The sequence below is a fragment of the Gadus macrocephalus genome, chromosome 1, assembly GCF_031168955.1.
Source record: "Gadus macrocephalus chromosome 1, ASM3116895v1".
In the NCBI taxonomy this organism is placed as follows: domain Eukaryota; kingdom Metazoa; phylum Chordata; class Actinopteri; order Gadiformes; family Gadidae; genus Gadus; species Gadus macrocephalus.
This window is the reverse complement of record NC_082382.1, coordinates 21,758,772-21,773,813: the sequence shown is the minus strand read 5'-3', so window position 1 is coordinate 21,773,813 and position 15,042 is coordinate 21,758,772. Positions and strand designations below refer to the sequence as shown.

The 15,042-nt window shown below is 44.8% G+C and overlaps 1 protein-coding gene across 1 annotated transcript in view; it reads left to right on the top strand.

Annotated features, from left to right (window-relative positions):
* Window positions 1-2,331: 2,331 nt before the first annotated feature.
* The window catches only part of vps13d (vacuolar protein sorting 13 homolog D), a 52,317-nt gene continuing 39,606 nt past the window's right edge, over window positions 2,332-15,042 (top strand). The window contains exons 1-18 of the mRNA XM_060057789.1: window positions 2,332-2,828; window positions 3,293-3,479; window positions 4,459-4,536; window positions 5,392-5,582; window positions 6,109-6,189; window positions 6,290-6,406; window positions 6,533-6,637; window positions 6,983-7,153; window positions 7,644-7,744; window positions 8,032-8,200; window positions 10,368-10,469; window positions 10,832-11,024; window positions 12,044-12,229; window positions 13,002-13,132; window positions 13,240-13,294; window positions 13,659-13,838; window positions 14,387-14,517; window positions 14,751-14,883. Coding sequence (XP_059913772.1) covers window positions 3,383-3,479; window positions 4,459-4,536; window positions 5,392-5,582; window positions 6,109-6,189; window positions 6,290-6,406; window positions 6,533-6,637; window positions 6,983-7,153; window positions 7,644-7,744; window positions 8,032-8,200; window positions 10,368-10,469; window positions 10,832-11,024; window positions 12,044-12,229; window positions 13,002-13,132; window positions 13,240-13,294; window positions 13,659-13,838; window positions 14,387-14,517; window positions 14,751-14,883 — 2,221 coding nt within the window. The 5' untranslated portion in view covers window positions 2,332-2,828; window positions 3,293-3,382. The remainder of the gene's footprint in view (window positions 2,829-3,292; window positions 3,480-4,458; window positions 4,537-5,391; window positions 5,583-6,108; window positions 6,190-6,289; window positions 6,407-6,532; window positions 6,638-6,982; window positions 7,154-7,643; window positions 7,745-8,031; window positions 8,201-10,367; window positions 10,470-10,831; window positions 11,025-12,043; window positions 12,230-13,001; window positions 13,133-13,239; window positions 13,295-13,658; window positions 13,839-14,386; window positions 14,518-14,750; window positions 14,884-15,042) is intronic.

The following is a 15,042-nucleotide window of genomic DNA, read 5'->3' as shown; positions in this document are numbered from 1 at the left end:
AGCAATCCTTCATTTTGGAATATCAATACGTGTATTAAAAAATACAAATATATATATATATATATATATATATATATGTATATATATACATATATATGTAAACATATAAAGTATATGTACACACACATATATATATATATATATATATATATATATATATATATATATATATATATATATAAAACCTTTTACTTTATTCTCAAAACAATGCAATTGTATTATCTGAACATGAGTGTTTGAGGATACTGCAGTAGCTGTTGATTTCAACTGCCAATGATTCTTAATTCAATTTCAGATGAAGCAGGTGCATTATCATATTGTCTTCAAAACAAGGCATTGAATGCGTCTGTTGGCTACTCAGTGGTTTTGGGTGGAGCCAAACATCGATGGGCAATGAACTAAAGCAACAGCGAAAGCACATTTTAGAGATGGCAGGCCTGTTCTGACGCTGGAATTATCATGAAACTGAAAATTTTGAACATGCTATTTTTTCTGGGTTTGTCATCCTGGATTTGAAAGGGCTTGCATGTAAAACAACATGCAGAGGGAAAAGCAGTGGAACAGGTAAAAACATAAATAAACTTTCGTCAAAGCATCTTTCCTTGAAACCTCTGTCAGTTTTTTTCACCATATTGGTCATAGTCAAGCATTTTAAAGACATATGTAATAATGTATTTGGAGATCTTCATTGCACCGATTGTAGTCTTTAATGACAGCCCTATGTGACTGAGTTATCTGAAAGTCTTAAAATGAAACCGACATTCAAAATCAGTGGGCGAGAGTCCCATTTACACACACCTTTTTTGTCCTATTTGTTTACACTTTTGGGCTACATTCCATGTTGGGTGCTTCCTTGTTTATCGGTGGCCAATGATTCAGCGACTAGTGTTATCAAAAAACAAGTTCTGGAGAAGAAGGAGGAGAAGGAGGAGGTGTAATCTTGGGAATGAGATGTATTCTACAGCTGTAGTGGAGGATCAGGGGATCCACACCAGATGTCCCGAGCGTGTACTGCTGATTGTGTTGAGGCTGTAATTACTGGAGCCAGCTTGAGGCTTTGAGGGGAGGGAGGGGCCGCCATGGATCATAGTTCATCATGGTATGTTTCAATCCTATCAGCAATATGTCACTATCCCGGCAATCTGTGTCATTCCAAGTGTAAATGCAAGAAGTCTGTGACTGTCACTTGACAGTAATATACTTTTGTACACAGAGAAAGAGGATGAGAGAGAGAGAGAGAGAGAGAGAGAGAGAGAGAGAGAGAGAGAGAGAGAGAGAGAGAGAGAGAGAGAGAGAGAGAGAGAGAGAGAGAGAGAGAGAGAGAGAGAGAGAGGGGGAGAGGGAGAGGGAGAGAGAGCGAGAGAGTGTCTAAGAGTGTGAGTGTGAAGCACAGAGGAGGCTAGAAAGGTTATTAAAGAGATTTGAGATTAGATATAATAGCAACACAAAGCCTTATCAGGAACATGGATAGAGATTAGCACTTAACCCGAAACAGATTTTCCTTTACAGGCCGCCTGCCATCCCTATGATCATTCAATCTCGGATTCTCCAAATAATAATAATACAATTTTAGCAATGAATACAATTTTAAGTAAACTAAAGCATTCAACTATTAGTTACTTATTTATTGATATAAAATTATCATTGGATAATGGATGGTTAGGTAAAAAAATATTGGTCAAATCTATGGGCAGGGTTGGCTGTTTGTAAGAAGATGGAACCAACACATCTGGAGTGCTTAGTCACACACATCTGTGGTATATTCTGAAGCCGGCCATCGCTCAGCCAACAGTGAACTTATTAATATCATAAATAAGTGCTAAAGTGCGTGAGCATTATGTTCTCACTTCATAGCATCCCTCACCAATATTCCTCAGAGATAAATGCCACCAATGTGGTGCATTTGCACCAATTCTGTATGGTTGGATATACACTCACACTGTGGATAATATCTACATTGCCCTTTTAGATCAGGACACCAAACGTAGGTTCTATGTGCACAAACATGCACGTCAGTCTTGAAAGCAAGCACGGAATTAATGAATTACATGGAGGTAAGGAAGAGCCATTCTCAAAATGCCAATAAATGCTTGTCTTATTTGACTATATCTGCCCATCAGATGTGACATTCAGACATTCACAAACACTGAGGGTCTTATTTATTTTTATTTATTTATAAAGTATTAGGTTGAATCAATTTATGGACTCGAGACACATTTATAAATAAACACAAATTTGGCACTCCTATACGTCGTTTCACCTGCCCACCGCTAGAGGTCTCGATCGTGCACTGTAAAAAGAATCGAAACCATACTTTGTTTTTATCACGTGACCGGAACCTGTCCCATCACCAATCTGCTACTCTTTTAGCTCCAACTCAGACCTCAGGAAAGACAACCCCAGCCCGCTTACCCGTGGCGGCTTTCTCGTAGAAACCCAACGCCAGCCTACATCCCATAGGTTTATTTAATCGGAAAACATTCGGCTCATTGGCTCCGGCGATACGTGAATGAAGTTTGTATCATTAGCTCCTCTAGCTAACGAGGACAACAACCTTGTCCTGTCTCCCCCCGCGCTGTCTGTGCTTCCAATGTGGTTGACAGCTGATTAACTACCTCGTTAATTTACTTTGTATCGAGAGTTAGAGTGGAGCCCTTCGTGTACTACAATAATAAAATAGAACTGCCTCCGCTCGGATTGTAACACCTGTCCTGTGTAGTCATGACTGGACAAGATCACTGACTTGAGTATCGACACAGGCCAACATGGGCTCCCCAGCCAGTCTGGGCTGACGACCATCGAGCGGTGCGCCGACGCCTGTCCTTCTGGTGAGACTGACCCTAAGTACTGTTAATTGAATTAAGCCCGGTATCAAGGTTGTACTGACACTGTTGGTGGCGGCTCAAACGTGAACTGTCAGGTTACCCTTGTGTCCTTGTTTAGATGTACAGTGGTTATAACACTTTCACACTATACCTGTTCAAACTCCGCCCCTGATCTGGGATATTGGAGCTGCTATTATTGGAAATGTTAAGGTTTATCAGATCAGTACGGGATGCAATGGCAGTCGAAGACTGTTATCCAAATATTGTTAATTTGACAGGTATAGCCCTTAAAGTTAAAGTCCAAAATAACTTCAACAGCCAGTCGTTGTTTGGACTAGTTCACTGAATGGAAGAGTCAGACACCCTGTCCTACTAATGTACTTGTTTGTTATACATCTAAAAGTATTGGAATTGTGTGCTGTCTTATTATCTCCCCCCCGCCATCCCCCTGGCCTCTTGTTCCTTAGAGGGGAGAGAATATCTGTCGTCCAAGATTTCCTCCACAACGTTTTCCGTCAAGTCCCCTTCCCTTTCCCCCGCGTCCCTGAAACCTCATCATGCTCGAGGGACTGGTCGCCTGGGTCCTTAACACCTACCTGGGGAAATATGTCAGCAACTTGAACACAGACCAGCTCTCCATCGCCCTACTCAAAGGTAATTACAGATGTCTCAGTAATGAATGAGAGGCATGTGCTCTGCTGGAATCTATGTCTGCTGGGATCCTGGCTAGCTCAACTGAGCGAGCATTGCATTTACAATACCAGGCACATTATATTCTATATAGGTCTGTTTGAGGAATGCAACGACGATACACGCCATGCACTACATGTAACTTCCAAAATGGTGCACAAACCAAAAGCATACACATATATGTCATATTTTATACCTGAGATAATTAGGAAAGCACAATAGGAAAATCAGGACTGTATGTGGTCCCAATAACCATTTGCCTTATAAAATGAATTTAATTAATCCCAAATGGGGAAAATCCTACAGCTGTAGGTTTCTGACCAGACATTGTTGTGATAGCGTGTCATAGCAAAAGCGACGAACACAACAACAACAAATACAACAGATAAAAGCTAAAGAAGTCAAGTACATTTAATATAATTTAGTATACCCCTTAATCCTTAATTTTGGTTGCAGACTCAGACTAAGCGGTATGCTCTCTCTTTTATACCACAAGCGGTTAGCCAGCACAACGAGCACTTTGTAACGCACATTTGTAGAACTTGTTTAATTGTATATGTCTTTGTGTTTAATGCTGACTTATTATCTTACAGGGTTAATTTATTAAATCAGTGCCTGTAACTATAGGCGCAGATGCATGTACCCTCAACTGAGGTCCTTTTTTATGTGGGCATGACAGTGGGCACAAGCAATGTTATTTCCATTGTTATGGTTGCAATAAACTGGACTTTGACTCAAAGGCCTTCACAGCCACAATATCTGTCACTGCCCCAACTCCCATAATTATCAGGGAAAGAATATATGAAGCGTTCCCACTTTCTGTGTTCCTTCTGAAGGTGCTTTAGAACTGCAGACGTTAAGCTGACGGATTTTACTTGTGTGTCTGAATGTGCGCCTATGTGTATTTGTGTGTGTGTGTGTGTGTGTGTGTGTGTGTTCCCAGGTGCGGTGGAGCTGGAGAACCTGCCTCTGAGGAGGGATGCCCTCAGAGAGTTTGATCTGCCCTGTGAGGTCAAAGCAGGTGAGGGGACACATGCAACCCAGCCCTCTAGCAGACCAGTTTCCCCTCCAGTCTCTCCCCGTTGTTCCATGTTATAAAGTCTACCTGTGTTTATTATATATATATATATATATATATATGCATTCCGATCCCACCACGGCTGCTTTGTAGGTTCATGTGGAAGGGAGTCAAAGCATGTTTTACCTGTTTTGTTTTGTACGGCTTGTACACCTTTTCCTATTCATTGCTTAACGTCTCTAAATTTCACGATCCCTGCTACCGTTCTGGTTTCTTAGAGTATTACTAATAGTTTCTGGCATGTAGATACATAAGCTTTTCCAGTCATCTTTAATGAAGGAATTCATTAACTGAACTCGATTTTCTCGTCTGAGTACAAATGTGCATCTTATCTTATCGATCAGGAAAAACACGCTTCACACACAATCTGGCTGAGCATTCTTTGAAATCACTTTGGAAGGCATGTATTTAACTATTTAACTATATCTGCAGTGTCCTTGTTACTGTGGTTTTGTTTTCTATTCAAGCATGATCCAGGGTTGATGAGGAAAAACAAAGTATGTTTTGAGGTGGCTATGGTGAATGATCCAAAATCAATTTTAAGCCCATTATTTGGTCCTTTACTGCTTATGTTTTGTGTGTATTCCACACATTCTGCTCTAGCTCAGGCTCTTTGCCCTAGATTATTTTGGTGACCCAGAAAGATAGCTTTTCTTTTTTTTGTTCACTCAGTAGCATTCACATGGTTTTCGTCATAAAAATTATTATGTTTTTGTTATAATGTTCTACATGGTCATGCCTATCTGGGCGGAATGCAGTGCTTGTCTTGTCTTCAAACCAAACGTCTGCGCCCTCCAGGCTTCATCGGGAAGATCACCCTGCAGATCCCCTTCTATCGGCTCCACAGCGAACCCTGGGTCATCTCCATCTCCCAGCTCAACCTCGTCATCGGCCCCGCCCGTCCCCAGGAGTTTGACGAGGAGCGGGAGCGCGAGGAGGAGAAGGAGCGCAAGAAGCTCCTCCTCAAAGCGCTGGAGGACAAGTGGAGGGTGAGGAGACGGCCGGAGATCCAATCAGCCTTCGCTTAGAGATTGTGGTGGGACTTTGAACCACGGCAATCGTTTCTGTCTGAACGTAGAATGAATAAATAAAGAGCCATCCAAACTTATAACAACTACGCAATTTAATAAGTTATAAAGGTATAACAACAGTTCGCCCTGCTTCAAAGTTCTACAAGATCTAGCTTAGATTAAACTGAGCTTGGACTGAGTACAGAGTGGAATTGTGTGTTCTCTTTGCTTTGGTAGATTTCTTTACATATTCATCTGTGGATAAAACATATAGAAGTTTTCGGAGCATAAAATATAATACCTTGAAACAGAATAGAATAAGATAACATGTGATTTAGTAATCGTGTACGGAAGATTAGTGTGAGGAATTAAGCTCTCAAGGTCGATTCCCAATTCCAAGGTCCCAAGTGGCTCCATTTCATAAAAGTCTTGTTGTGGGTTCATCTCAATAAAATGGTGATGGTTCTCGACAGGATGCTGATGTTTTGATCTTCTTCCTCTCCAGAGTGAGTGTGAACAGAGAGGGGAGTCGTACTGGCACTCAGTCACTGCGTCTGTGGTCACCAAGATAGTGGAGAACATTGAGGTAAACCATCACAGAGAATCATGCAGCTTTTACACATTAATTCATTCTCAACGCTTTCTTCCTGAATTGATTTTACATTCTGTGTTGTTGTTCTTTGCAGTTAAACATCCAAGGGGTGCACTTGAGATTTGAGGACGACTTCTCCGATCCAGGGAAGCCATTTTCGTTCGGCGTTTGCATCAACAATGTGTCGGCACAGAACTCTACCAAAGAACCCGTACGTTTCGCTTAAATAAACCAAATAAACTTCCCCTGAGAGTTCGTTTCGAGAGCTTCCTGCCTCCCTGCCAAAATGATCTTGTGATTCTAAAAGCCTGATCCCTCCATGCCACTTCCCCTCCAGGTCCAGAAGCTTGTGCGTCAGAAGCAGCTGGAGATCCAGGACTTCAGCGTCTACTGGGACACTGAGTGTGAAATGCTGGGAAACCTCCCGGCGAACCAGATTCAGGTCAGGGTGCAATCACAGCAAACACAGACACAGAGACGGACACACACGCACGCACACACACACACGCACACACACACACACACACACACACTCACTCCACAGAGTCAACACAGCTTTAAGGTCATCATGGCCTTGGTTTTCTCTCCCATATTATTATACTGCAAGCTGGTGCGACGGATTCTCAAAAAATAACCTAAACTCTGAAAAAAAGTAACTAAACTGAGGTTCTAGGCCCATTTCCATTTCTACCCCTTACCCCTTCCCCTTACCCCTCCCCCTTGTTTTGAAGGGGTAAGGGGTAGAAATGGGATTGGGCCTAAGTCACTTTTTGTTTTTTGCGAGCAGGACGCCATGACGGAGTGCATGCGGAGCCGGCAGCACCAGTACATCTTCGAGCCGGTGTGCGCGTCGGTGCTGCTGAGGAGAAACGCCGCCAAGGAGGCGCTGCGGTCGCGCCACTCGGCCCGCATCGAGGGCCAGGTGCAGCTGGAGCCCATGGCCCTGCGGCTGTCCCAGGTCGGGCCCCCCACGCCTCCGATCATCCTCTCGCTCTTCCACCGTGTCCCCGTTGGGTTCTCATTGACGGGCTTCACCGTGGTGGTGGTCCGCCCCCTGGAGGGTGTGTCAGTCCCTGGGCCGTTGGTTTACGAAGGAAGCCTGAAGCTTTGAGGTCTAATTATGGTTCCACCCGACGCAGATCCAAAACAGGTTCACGACTGCGCTGGTCAATGCGTTGCGTCGACGTGGAACCATAACTTAGCCTTTACTGTCGAAGGTCCCTTATGATCGTCTACCTATGGTCACTGTGTATTTTGCGAATGGCTTCTCACCCCTCGGCTGCCCTGAAAGCTTTGCTGCGTGTGTATGAGAGCTGGACGCTGATCACAATTAGTTAGTATCTGTGTCCAGACTGCCCGGGTCTCCAGGCGGGTTCTGTGTTACCAAATGCATTCCAAGCTAGAAGCGCCTCGTTCTGCCGTTTGACTCGATTCTCTTGTCTCTGTAGATCCAGTACCAGCAGATAATGGCTTTCCTCAAAGAGCTGGACCGCAGGGAGAGGGAAATGCTCTTCAGGAAGTGGAGGCCCAAAGTCCCCATCACTGGAAGGTATACGCGTTCCCTTTCCTTCCATTCTCGCCAAGATCCAGATTGAGTATATTAGGCCCTGAAAGACAATACGTTGCGTGTAATCATAGTTTACTTAGGGGATTTGCTGGTTTCCACCAATCATTATAAAGTGGTTACAAATAATTAATGATTTCTTTGCATTACCGTGCAGTACTATCTGCCAGAACCTCATCCACCACCAGACTCTATATGCAGTAATCATGAAACACATGAATAATCAATACCTCCAACCCCCCCTCTCTCTCCTTCGGGTGCCGTGTGTGTAGCTGTCGCCAGTGGTGGATGTTTGCCATCCAGGCCAACCTGAATGAGATCCGCGAGCAGAGACACAGGAGGAGCTGGGAGTTCGCCCTGCACAGAGCCAGGGACGCCCGGCTCTACACAGACCTGTACTTCCAGAGGGTCAAGGGGGCGCTGCTCAGCCTACACGAAGAGGTGCTCGACACTCCCACGGCACACCATTGGCTCGCTCTTAACTTGATTAAATAGGAAGTTCTTTGGCTGGATTTGGAATGCTCTTGGTTGACAGATGCGCATCTGTTGCGTAACTTAATTTTATCTCAGTTTTTGAGCGACAAGCATGGACATGTTAAGATTAATGTTCTGATTGGCTGGTTCAGGCATCAACCGGAGGTGATTCAATCAATACATTTTGATATGAAGGGCAATATTGCCATGCAACATGGTCCCGGAACACTTTAAAATAATATACAACTTTAAAATAAATACAAAACATACAGTAAGCTAATAATATAGATTCAATATAACAACCACATTAATAAAATCAATGAACTACTTTGATTAAATTGATAATAAACACATTTAAACATTAAAGTATGTTTTGAGTAAAAAAAAAAGTAATTCATATATTTTTTTTAACATCAATGTTTTAGGGATGTTTGAAAATGTGATGGACCCGAGTTCTTGGTTTTAAGGTAGATGTCGTGGAAGGCTAGTGCAGAGATGAGGCGCACGCTAGGCAAATTCTCTGAAGCCAACCCTTTCTTTTTTGACGGGAGGGGACAAAGGGACCAGTGTCGAGGGAACAGGGAGGGCCACCATATATGGTGTCCTGAGCTCAGAAAGCTCAGAACAGAAGGCCTTATGAGTTCAAAGAGGAACCTTAAAATCAGCTCTGGCCTGCCCGGGTAGCCGGTGAAGGGAGGCCAGGGTGTGAATTTTGTAGTTATTGTCAGGATTCTGGCAGCAGCATTGTGAAAAAGCTGGAGACTTTCAACCGCAATACTAAGAAGAACAGAGAGAGGGGCATTGCCGTTGTCAAGTCTGTAAAATACAAATGAATGCGTTACAGTTTCAGCATCACGCAATGATTGAGTAGGTTGGATTTGAGCAATATCACAAGGATACGAAAATGGTGTCTTGGTAATGGCCTTCTTATGACACTTGAATGTCAGACGACAAATCAAAAATCAATCCCAAGGTTTCTGATTGCTGAGCTTTTAGGCGGTAAATTGGTCAGCGACAGCCTATACAAGTGACATAATAAGACCATTTGTAATTGGTCTATAATTCTTCAGGATTTGCCCTTCAATTTTAGGTTTATTAAGCAGCGGTTTGAAAGCTGAGGGCACGGATCCAACAGAATGCGACTGAATATACTGAAATACGACGAATAGGACAATAAAAAAACGGGAAAGAGTTCATTAAAAAGATTAGAAGCTGTACGGTCTAATATGCAGGGTGTAGGTATGGAAGCAGTTGGGAGGCTGATGAAGGCTCAGGGAGAAATGATCTCAAACTGTGAAAGAGTGCAGGTGGTCCGAGTTGCTGATCTGAATAGTCCACCACTTGATCTGAATGATGAGGGTGTGTCACGCTTTAGAGAGCAGAGGCTAATTGTATAAAAACGGCTAATTAAAAGTCTGCTTTCTACCATGAAAGTTGTAAAACCCGGACTGCATCCCCATCTTCCTTTCCTCCGACACTATAATTACTGTGAAGAGTTGAACCCGACGGCCTCACCTTAATTCTATCTATGATTTAAAAATACTAGTTCATGACTTTTACATCTCTCCATTCGTGATGCAAATTGAGCCATGCCCTTATGTTAAATTGTCAAAATAGCGTCTGGGGCTGACGTCATTGGTAGAAGTGTGTTTTTTAAAAGACCGTATACTCAGGCCAGATCTCTATCTGTCCCGTGTCTAACTTAATAGAGCGTCTGCTAGGGCTGTGCGTTTAATCTAATTTAGATTGCAATTTCTTTTTTTGCATCAAACAATCAAATAACGGGTTGAAACTATGTATATATTGTCTAAGTACATTTATTTTATTAATTTACCGGTAGTGTCTTATAGAAATTGCGGAACAGCGGGATACGTCTTTGTACGTTATTTTCGATCAGAACATTTTCTATTTGAACATTTTGTGTATTTTCTTAAAGAGAAATCTCAAAGGTCTCAGTTACAACGTGTTTATTTGGAGAGAAATTATAATGATTATTGTTTTTCCCGTATGGAACAGGCTTAGCCTCGGCTCAGCCCAGATCCCTGCGTCTGTCCCTGGTCTGACCGCGTGTCCTCGTGTCCTCATGACCTTGTGACCTCGTGTCCTCGTGTCCTCGTGTCCTCGTGTCCCCCAGATGGAGCTGGAGCGGGTGGAGGACGAGCAGACCCTGGAGGAGCTGCAGAGCCTCCGGGAGATCGTCCACGACCGCTTCCGCAAGCAGGACGAGATCGCAGAGGCAAGCCTGGATCAGGATCAATCACCATTAGCATTATTGCCATTAGCAGGATAATCGTTAGTACCGTCATTAGCATCAGCGTTAGCATTGAGCTTCAATTAAATCAACTGTAAGTCTGCTAAATGACTAGGAATTTAGCATACGTTTCTGACAAATAATTACAAATTTAGAGTTTGCCTTGCTCTTTAAAATGTAGATTAGCACCTTACCTTCTAATATTATCACCATATTTTCATCTTATTATCTCAATGGGTTTGCGTGTTCATTATCCGTACACATAAATGTGTTGTCTCTGAGGGCTTTTATTTTGTAGCACCCTGACCCCCGTCCGCCTCCTCCCCCCCCCCCCCCCCCCCAATCAGAGCGTGCGCGAGCCCGTCAGCGAGGTGCAGCCCGACTGCCCCCCCGGCCCCATCCCCAAGAGCGGGAGCTCCGGGATGGTCCAGTACCTGCAGTCCTGGTTCCCCGGCTGGGGGGGCTGGTACGGAGAGACCCAGGACCTGGAGGCCGGGGCCGAGGAGCTCCTCCCGGGCCCGGAGACCTGGGACATACTGGGTGAGGGGGGCCCCGCTTCAGTACCTGTACCGCAGGGCGCCGGCCTGCCTTCCCTTTGCTTGTGATGTTGGCCTCGCTGTCCACTGTGACTCGCAGAGTACCGGCCTCTCTGTCTGACTCTCTTCTTCTCCCTCCCTTCTCTTTTTATGTCTCTCTGTCTCCCCTCGCTTGTCTCTCTCGCTGGATGTCTGTCTCTCTTTCTGTCTCTGTGTCTCCCCCTTTATTCCTCTCTCTCTCTCTCCCTCCCTTCTTCTCTCTATCCGTCTCTCTGTCTGCCTCTATGTCTCTCCCCCTCTATTACTCTCTCTCTCACTCCCTTCCTCTCTGTCTGTCTGTATGTCCGTCTCCCTGTCTGTCTGTCTGTCTATCTGCCTGTCTCTGTGTCTCTCTCCCTCTATTCCTCTCTCTCCCTCCCTTCCTCTTTCTGTCTCTGTGTCTCTCTGTCTGTCTCTCTGTCTGTCTCTCCCCCTCTATTCCTCTCTCTCCCTTTCTCCCTCCTTTCCTCTGTCTGTCTCTCTGTCTCTCCCCCTCTATTCCTCTCTCTCCCTCCCTCTCTCCCTCCCTCTGTCTGTCTCTCTGTCTGTCTCTCTGTCTGTCTCTCTGTCTGTCTCTCCCCCTCTATTCCTCTCTCTCCCTCCCTTCCTCTTTCTGTCTCTGTGTCTCTCTGTCTGTCTCTCTGTCTGTCTCTCTGTCTGTCTCTCCCCCTCTATTCCTCTCTCTCCCTCTCTCCCTCCCTTCCTCTTTCTGTCTCTGTGTCTCTCTGTCTGTCTGTCTGTCTCTCTGCCTGTCTCTCTGTCTGTCTCTGTCTGTCTCTCTGCCTGTCTCTCTGTCTGTCTATCTGCCTGTCTCTGTGTCTCTCTGTCTGTCTCTCTGTCTGTCTATCTGCCTGTCTCTGTGTCTCTCTCCCTCTATTCCTCTCTCTCCCTCTCTCCCTCCCTCTGTCTGTCTCTGTGTCTCTCTGTCTGTCTCTCTGTCTCTCTGTCTCTCTGTCTACCTGCCTCCCCTATCCCCGCCCGTAGCCGCGGACACGGAGGACCTGTTCGACCCCCTGGAGCACTCCCAGTCCCTGAACACCTTCACCCGTCGGGACCACCTGTTCGCCCGGCTGGAGTTCCTGCTGGAGAAGGGGGCGGTCACCCTGTTCCAGCAGGACCCCCGCGGGGACCGGGCCAACGAGAGCGGGGTCATCCAGCTGGAGTTCTCTGGTACCGCCCACGGCCTATATATTGTTGCTATGCTATGCTATGCTATGCTATGCTATGCTATATCATCCAGCTGGAGTTCTCTGGGACAGGCTACAGTTTTTAGAGGGTTATGCAATATTATGATGTGTCATCAAGCTGGTTCATAACAGTTTTTAGAGGGTTATGCTATGATATGATGTGTCATCAAGCTGGTTCATAACAGTTTTTAGAGGGTTATGCTATGATATGATGTGTCATCAAGCTGGTTCATAACAGTTTTTAGAGGGTTATGCTATGATATGATGTGTCATCAAGCTGGTTCATAACAGTTTTTAGAGGGTTATGCTATGATATGATGTGTCATCAAGCTGGTTCATAACAGTTTTTATAGGGTTAGATGTGTCATCAAGCTGGTTCATAACAGTTTTTATAGGGTTAGATGTGTCATCAAGCTGGTTCATAACAGTTTTTATAGGGTTATGATGTGTCATCAAGCTCGTTCATAACAGTTTTTATAGGGTTATGCTATGATATGCTGTGTTATGTCATTCGGCTTGAGTTATCTGATACTGTTAACAACATCTATGTTATAAAATAACATAATTTGACAATCATGTCAAATACTTGTATGGCCTTTTGTAGCTTATTCTGCATCATTATTATATCATATATCCTAACACTTTTTAAATTCAGTTGTTATTCTTTAACCGTCCTATAAAAACCAAGCCCCAGCTGTACGTTTGCTCTGCCCCATGTCGTTATACCTGAGGGGCCGACCGCGTGTCTCCTGCAGGTGTGAAGGTGATGGTGGAGTCGCTGCCGCGCTCCGAGTCCTCCCTGCTGTCGGTGCAGCTGGGCGGGCTGTTCCTCAGGGACCTCACCACCCAGGGAACCATCTTCCCCGTCCTCGTCTCCCCCAAGGCCGTGCGTTGCTTCCCGCTTTCCTCACAAACGCACATTGTGTTCAAGTATATCCTTCAGGTATACTTATGGTGAAATGTTCGTCTGTTGTCCCCGGTGTCGTTCTGTAGGACAGCGTGGCTGTGGTTAGTAGCCAACCCTTTGGGCAGGGCAGCAACATCTCAGGTGGGTCATATTGCTCCGTGGAATTTTTTCTGTAAAACATCCCATTTTCGGTAGGTATAGAAAATGTAGGTCTTATTTTCCCTGGTTAGTTTTAACACTGAAAAGTTATAAAAAATGTATATTTTGCAAGTTGAACACGTACGGTTGTAAGGTTGTGAAATTCTCTATCCCGCTATTTACTGCAACCAAAATCCCTTTCAAATCAATTTTTGAAATTCAAACTTGACAGATTGCCTGAGGTCTCGGGCCTCCCAAGTGAGCCTAATGCTGAACGATAGTGTTGTGACAGACCTCCGTGGGGAAGGACCCTGGCTCCCAGCCCGTTCCCCAGTGTAACCACAGACACCCTCTCGCCGTCTGACAGGGAGCACCGCGGAGGCCACAGCGCCCCCTGTCTTTGAGATGACGTACGAGCGCAACCCGGTGAGGTGCAAGTTCGAGAGGAGGCTGGAGGTGAACACCAGCCCGCTGAACATCATCTACAACCCCCAGGCCATCAAGAAGGTCACCGAGTTCTTCTACAAGGGGAGGGTCCACACCTCAGGTGAGTTCCCTCACATTACCTCAGATTGGCTCAGGTTACCTCAGATGATCTTAGATTGTCTCAGTGGATCTCAGATTATACCGCAGTGTTGTTGAAGTGGTCCAAGTCAAGTGTTTGCAATATTTTTCAATAACGGGATACCTCTGACTTTTAAACGTTCCCCATCAATGTGCTACAGATCCAACGTTAACAACATGGTTCAAAACATTTTTTACGATTTACTAGAAACAATATCCACAAATTGCCGTAGAATAATATGTTTTACTTTTGGTTACTTTTCTAAAAAGCCAATAATGAATTAAAGAGTAATACATTCTTGCTTTAAAGGGCCCCATATTTCACCACCAGGTATGATGTTAAAAATCAACATTGGTAAAAAATAGTATATGTGTGTGTCCACGCAGATCTATGATATAATGGATAGATCATCCTATAGCTTAACATCACACCTTATGGGAAGGTAGACCGGCCCTTTAATGCATGTCTTCAAACCTGTTCTTCAAAATGTCAGGTATTATTGAACCATGTATGAACTTCTTCCGTCCTAGGCTTTGGCTACCAGTCTGAGTTGGAGCTGAGGGTGGCGGAGGCAGCCAGGAGGCAGTACAACAAGCTGAAGATGCAGACCAAAGCTGAGATCAGACAGACCATAGACCAGCTGCTCGTAGGAGAGTTCATCGTAAGTCTCAAACGGTCAAAGACTAGGTTCAGTCGGGGATAATTTCCACTGCCTACCTTGAACAAATGATCCAAACCCTACCTCTAACCTATTGAATGACCTGTATCTGAAATCCCTATACGTCACTTATCGGAAGTGGAAGTAGTATAAGTAGTAACATTCATGGTAGTCATGGTAGTAAACAAGTGTTGGTCTAATAAACGTTGAATTGTCCAAATTGCTTGTTTTTGTAGGAGAACAGCAAGCGGTGGACCATGAAGTTGGACATCTGCGCACCCCAGGTCATTTTCCCTGACGACTTCCAATCCGAAGACCCCATGCTGGTCGTGGTTGACTTGGGCCGGATCCTCCTCACCAACTCCCAAGGTAACGTCCTCTACAACCCTGCATCCTTTTTTCAAGTTCAAGTTCACCCCGTTACCTAACGGGGTGCCCCTCTTCCGATCTGTCTTCCTCTAATGAACAGGTTCCGCCAGCGATGGCAGATTCATCCTTATTGCATATTCTCAGCCTTAGCTTTGACTG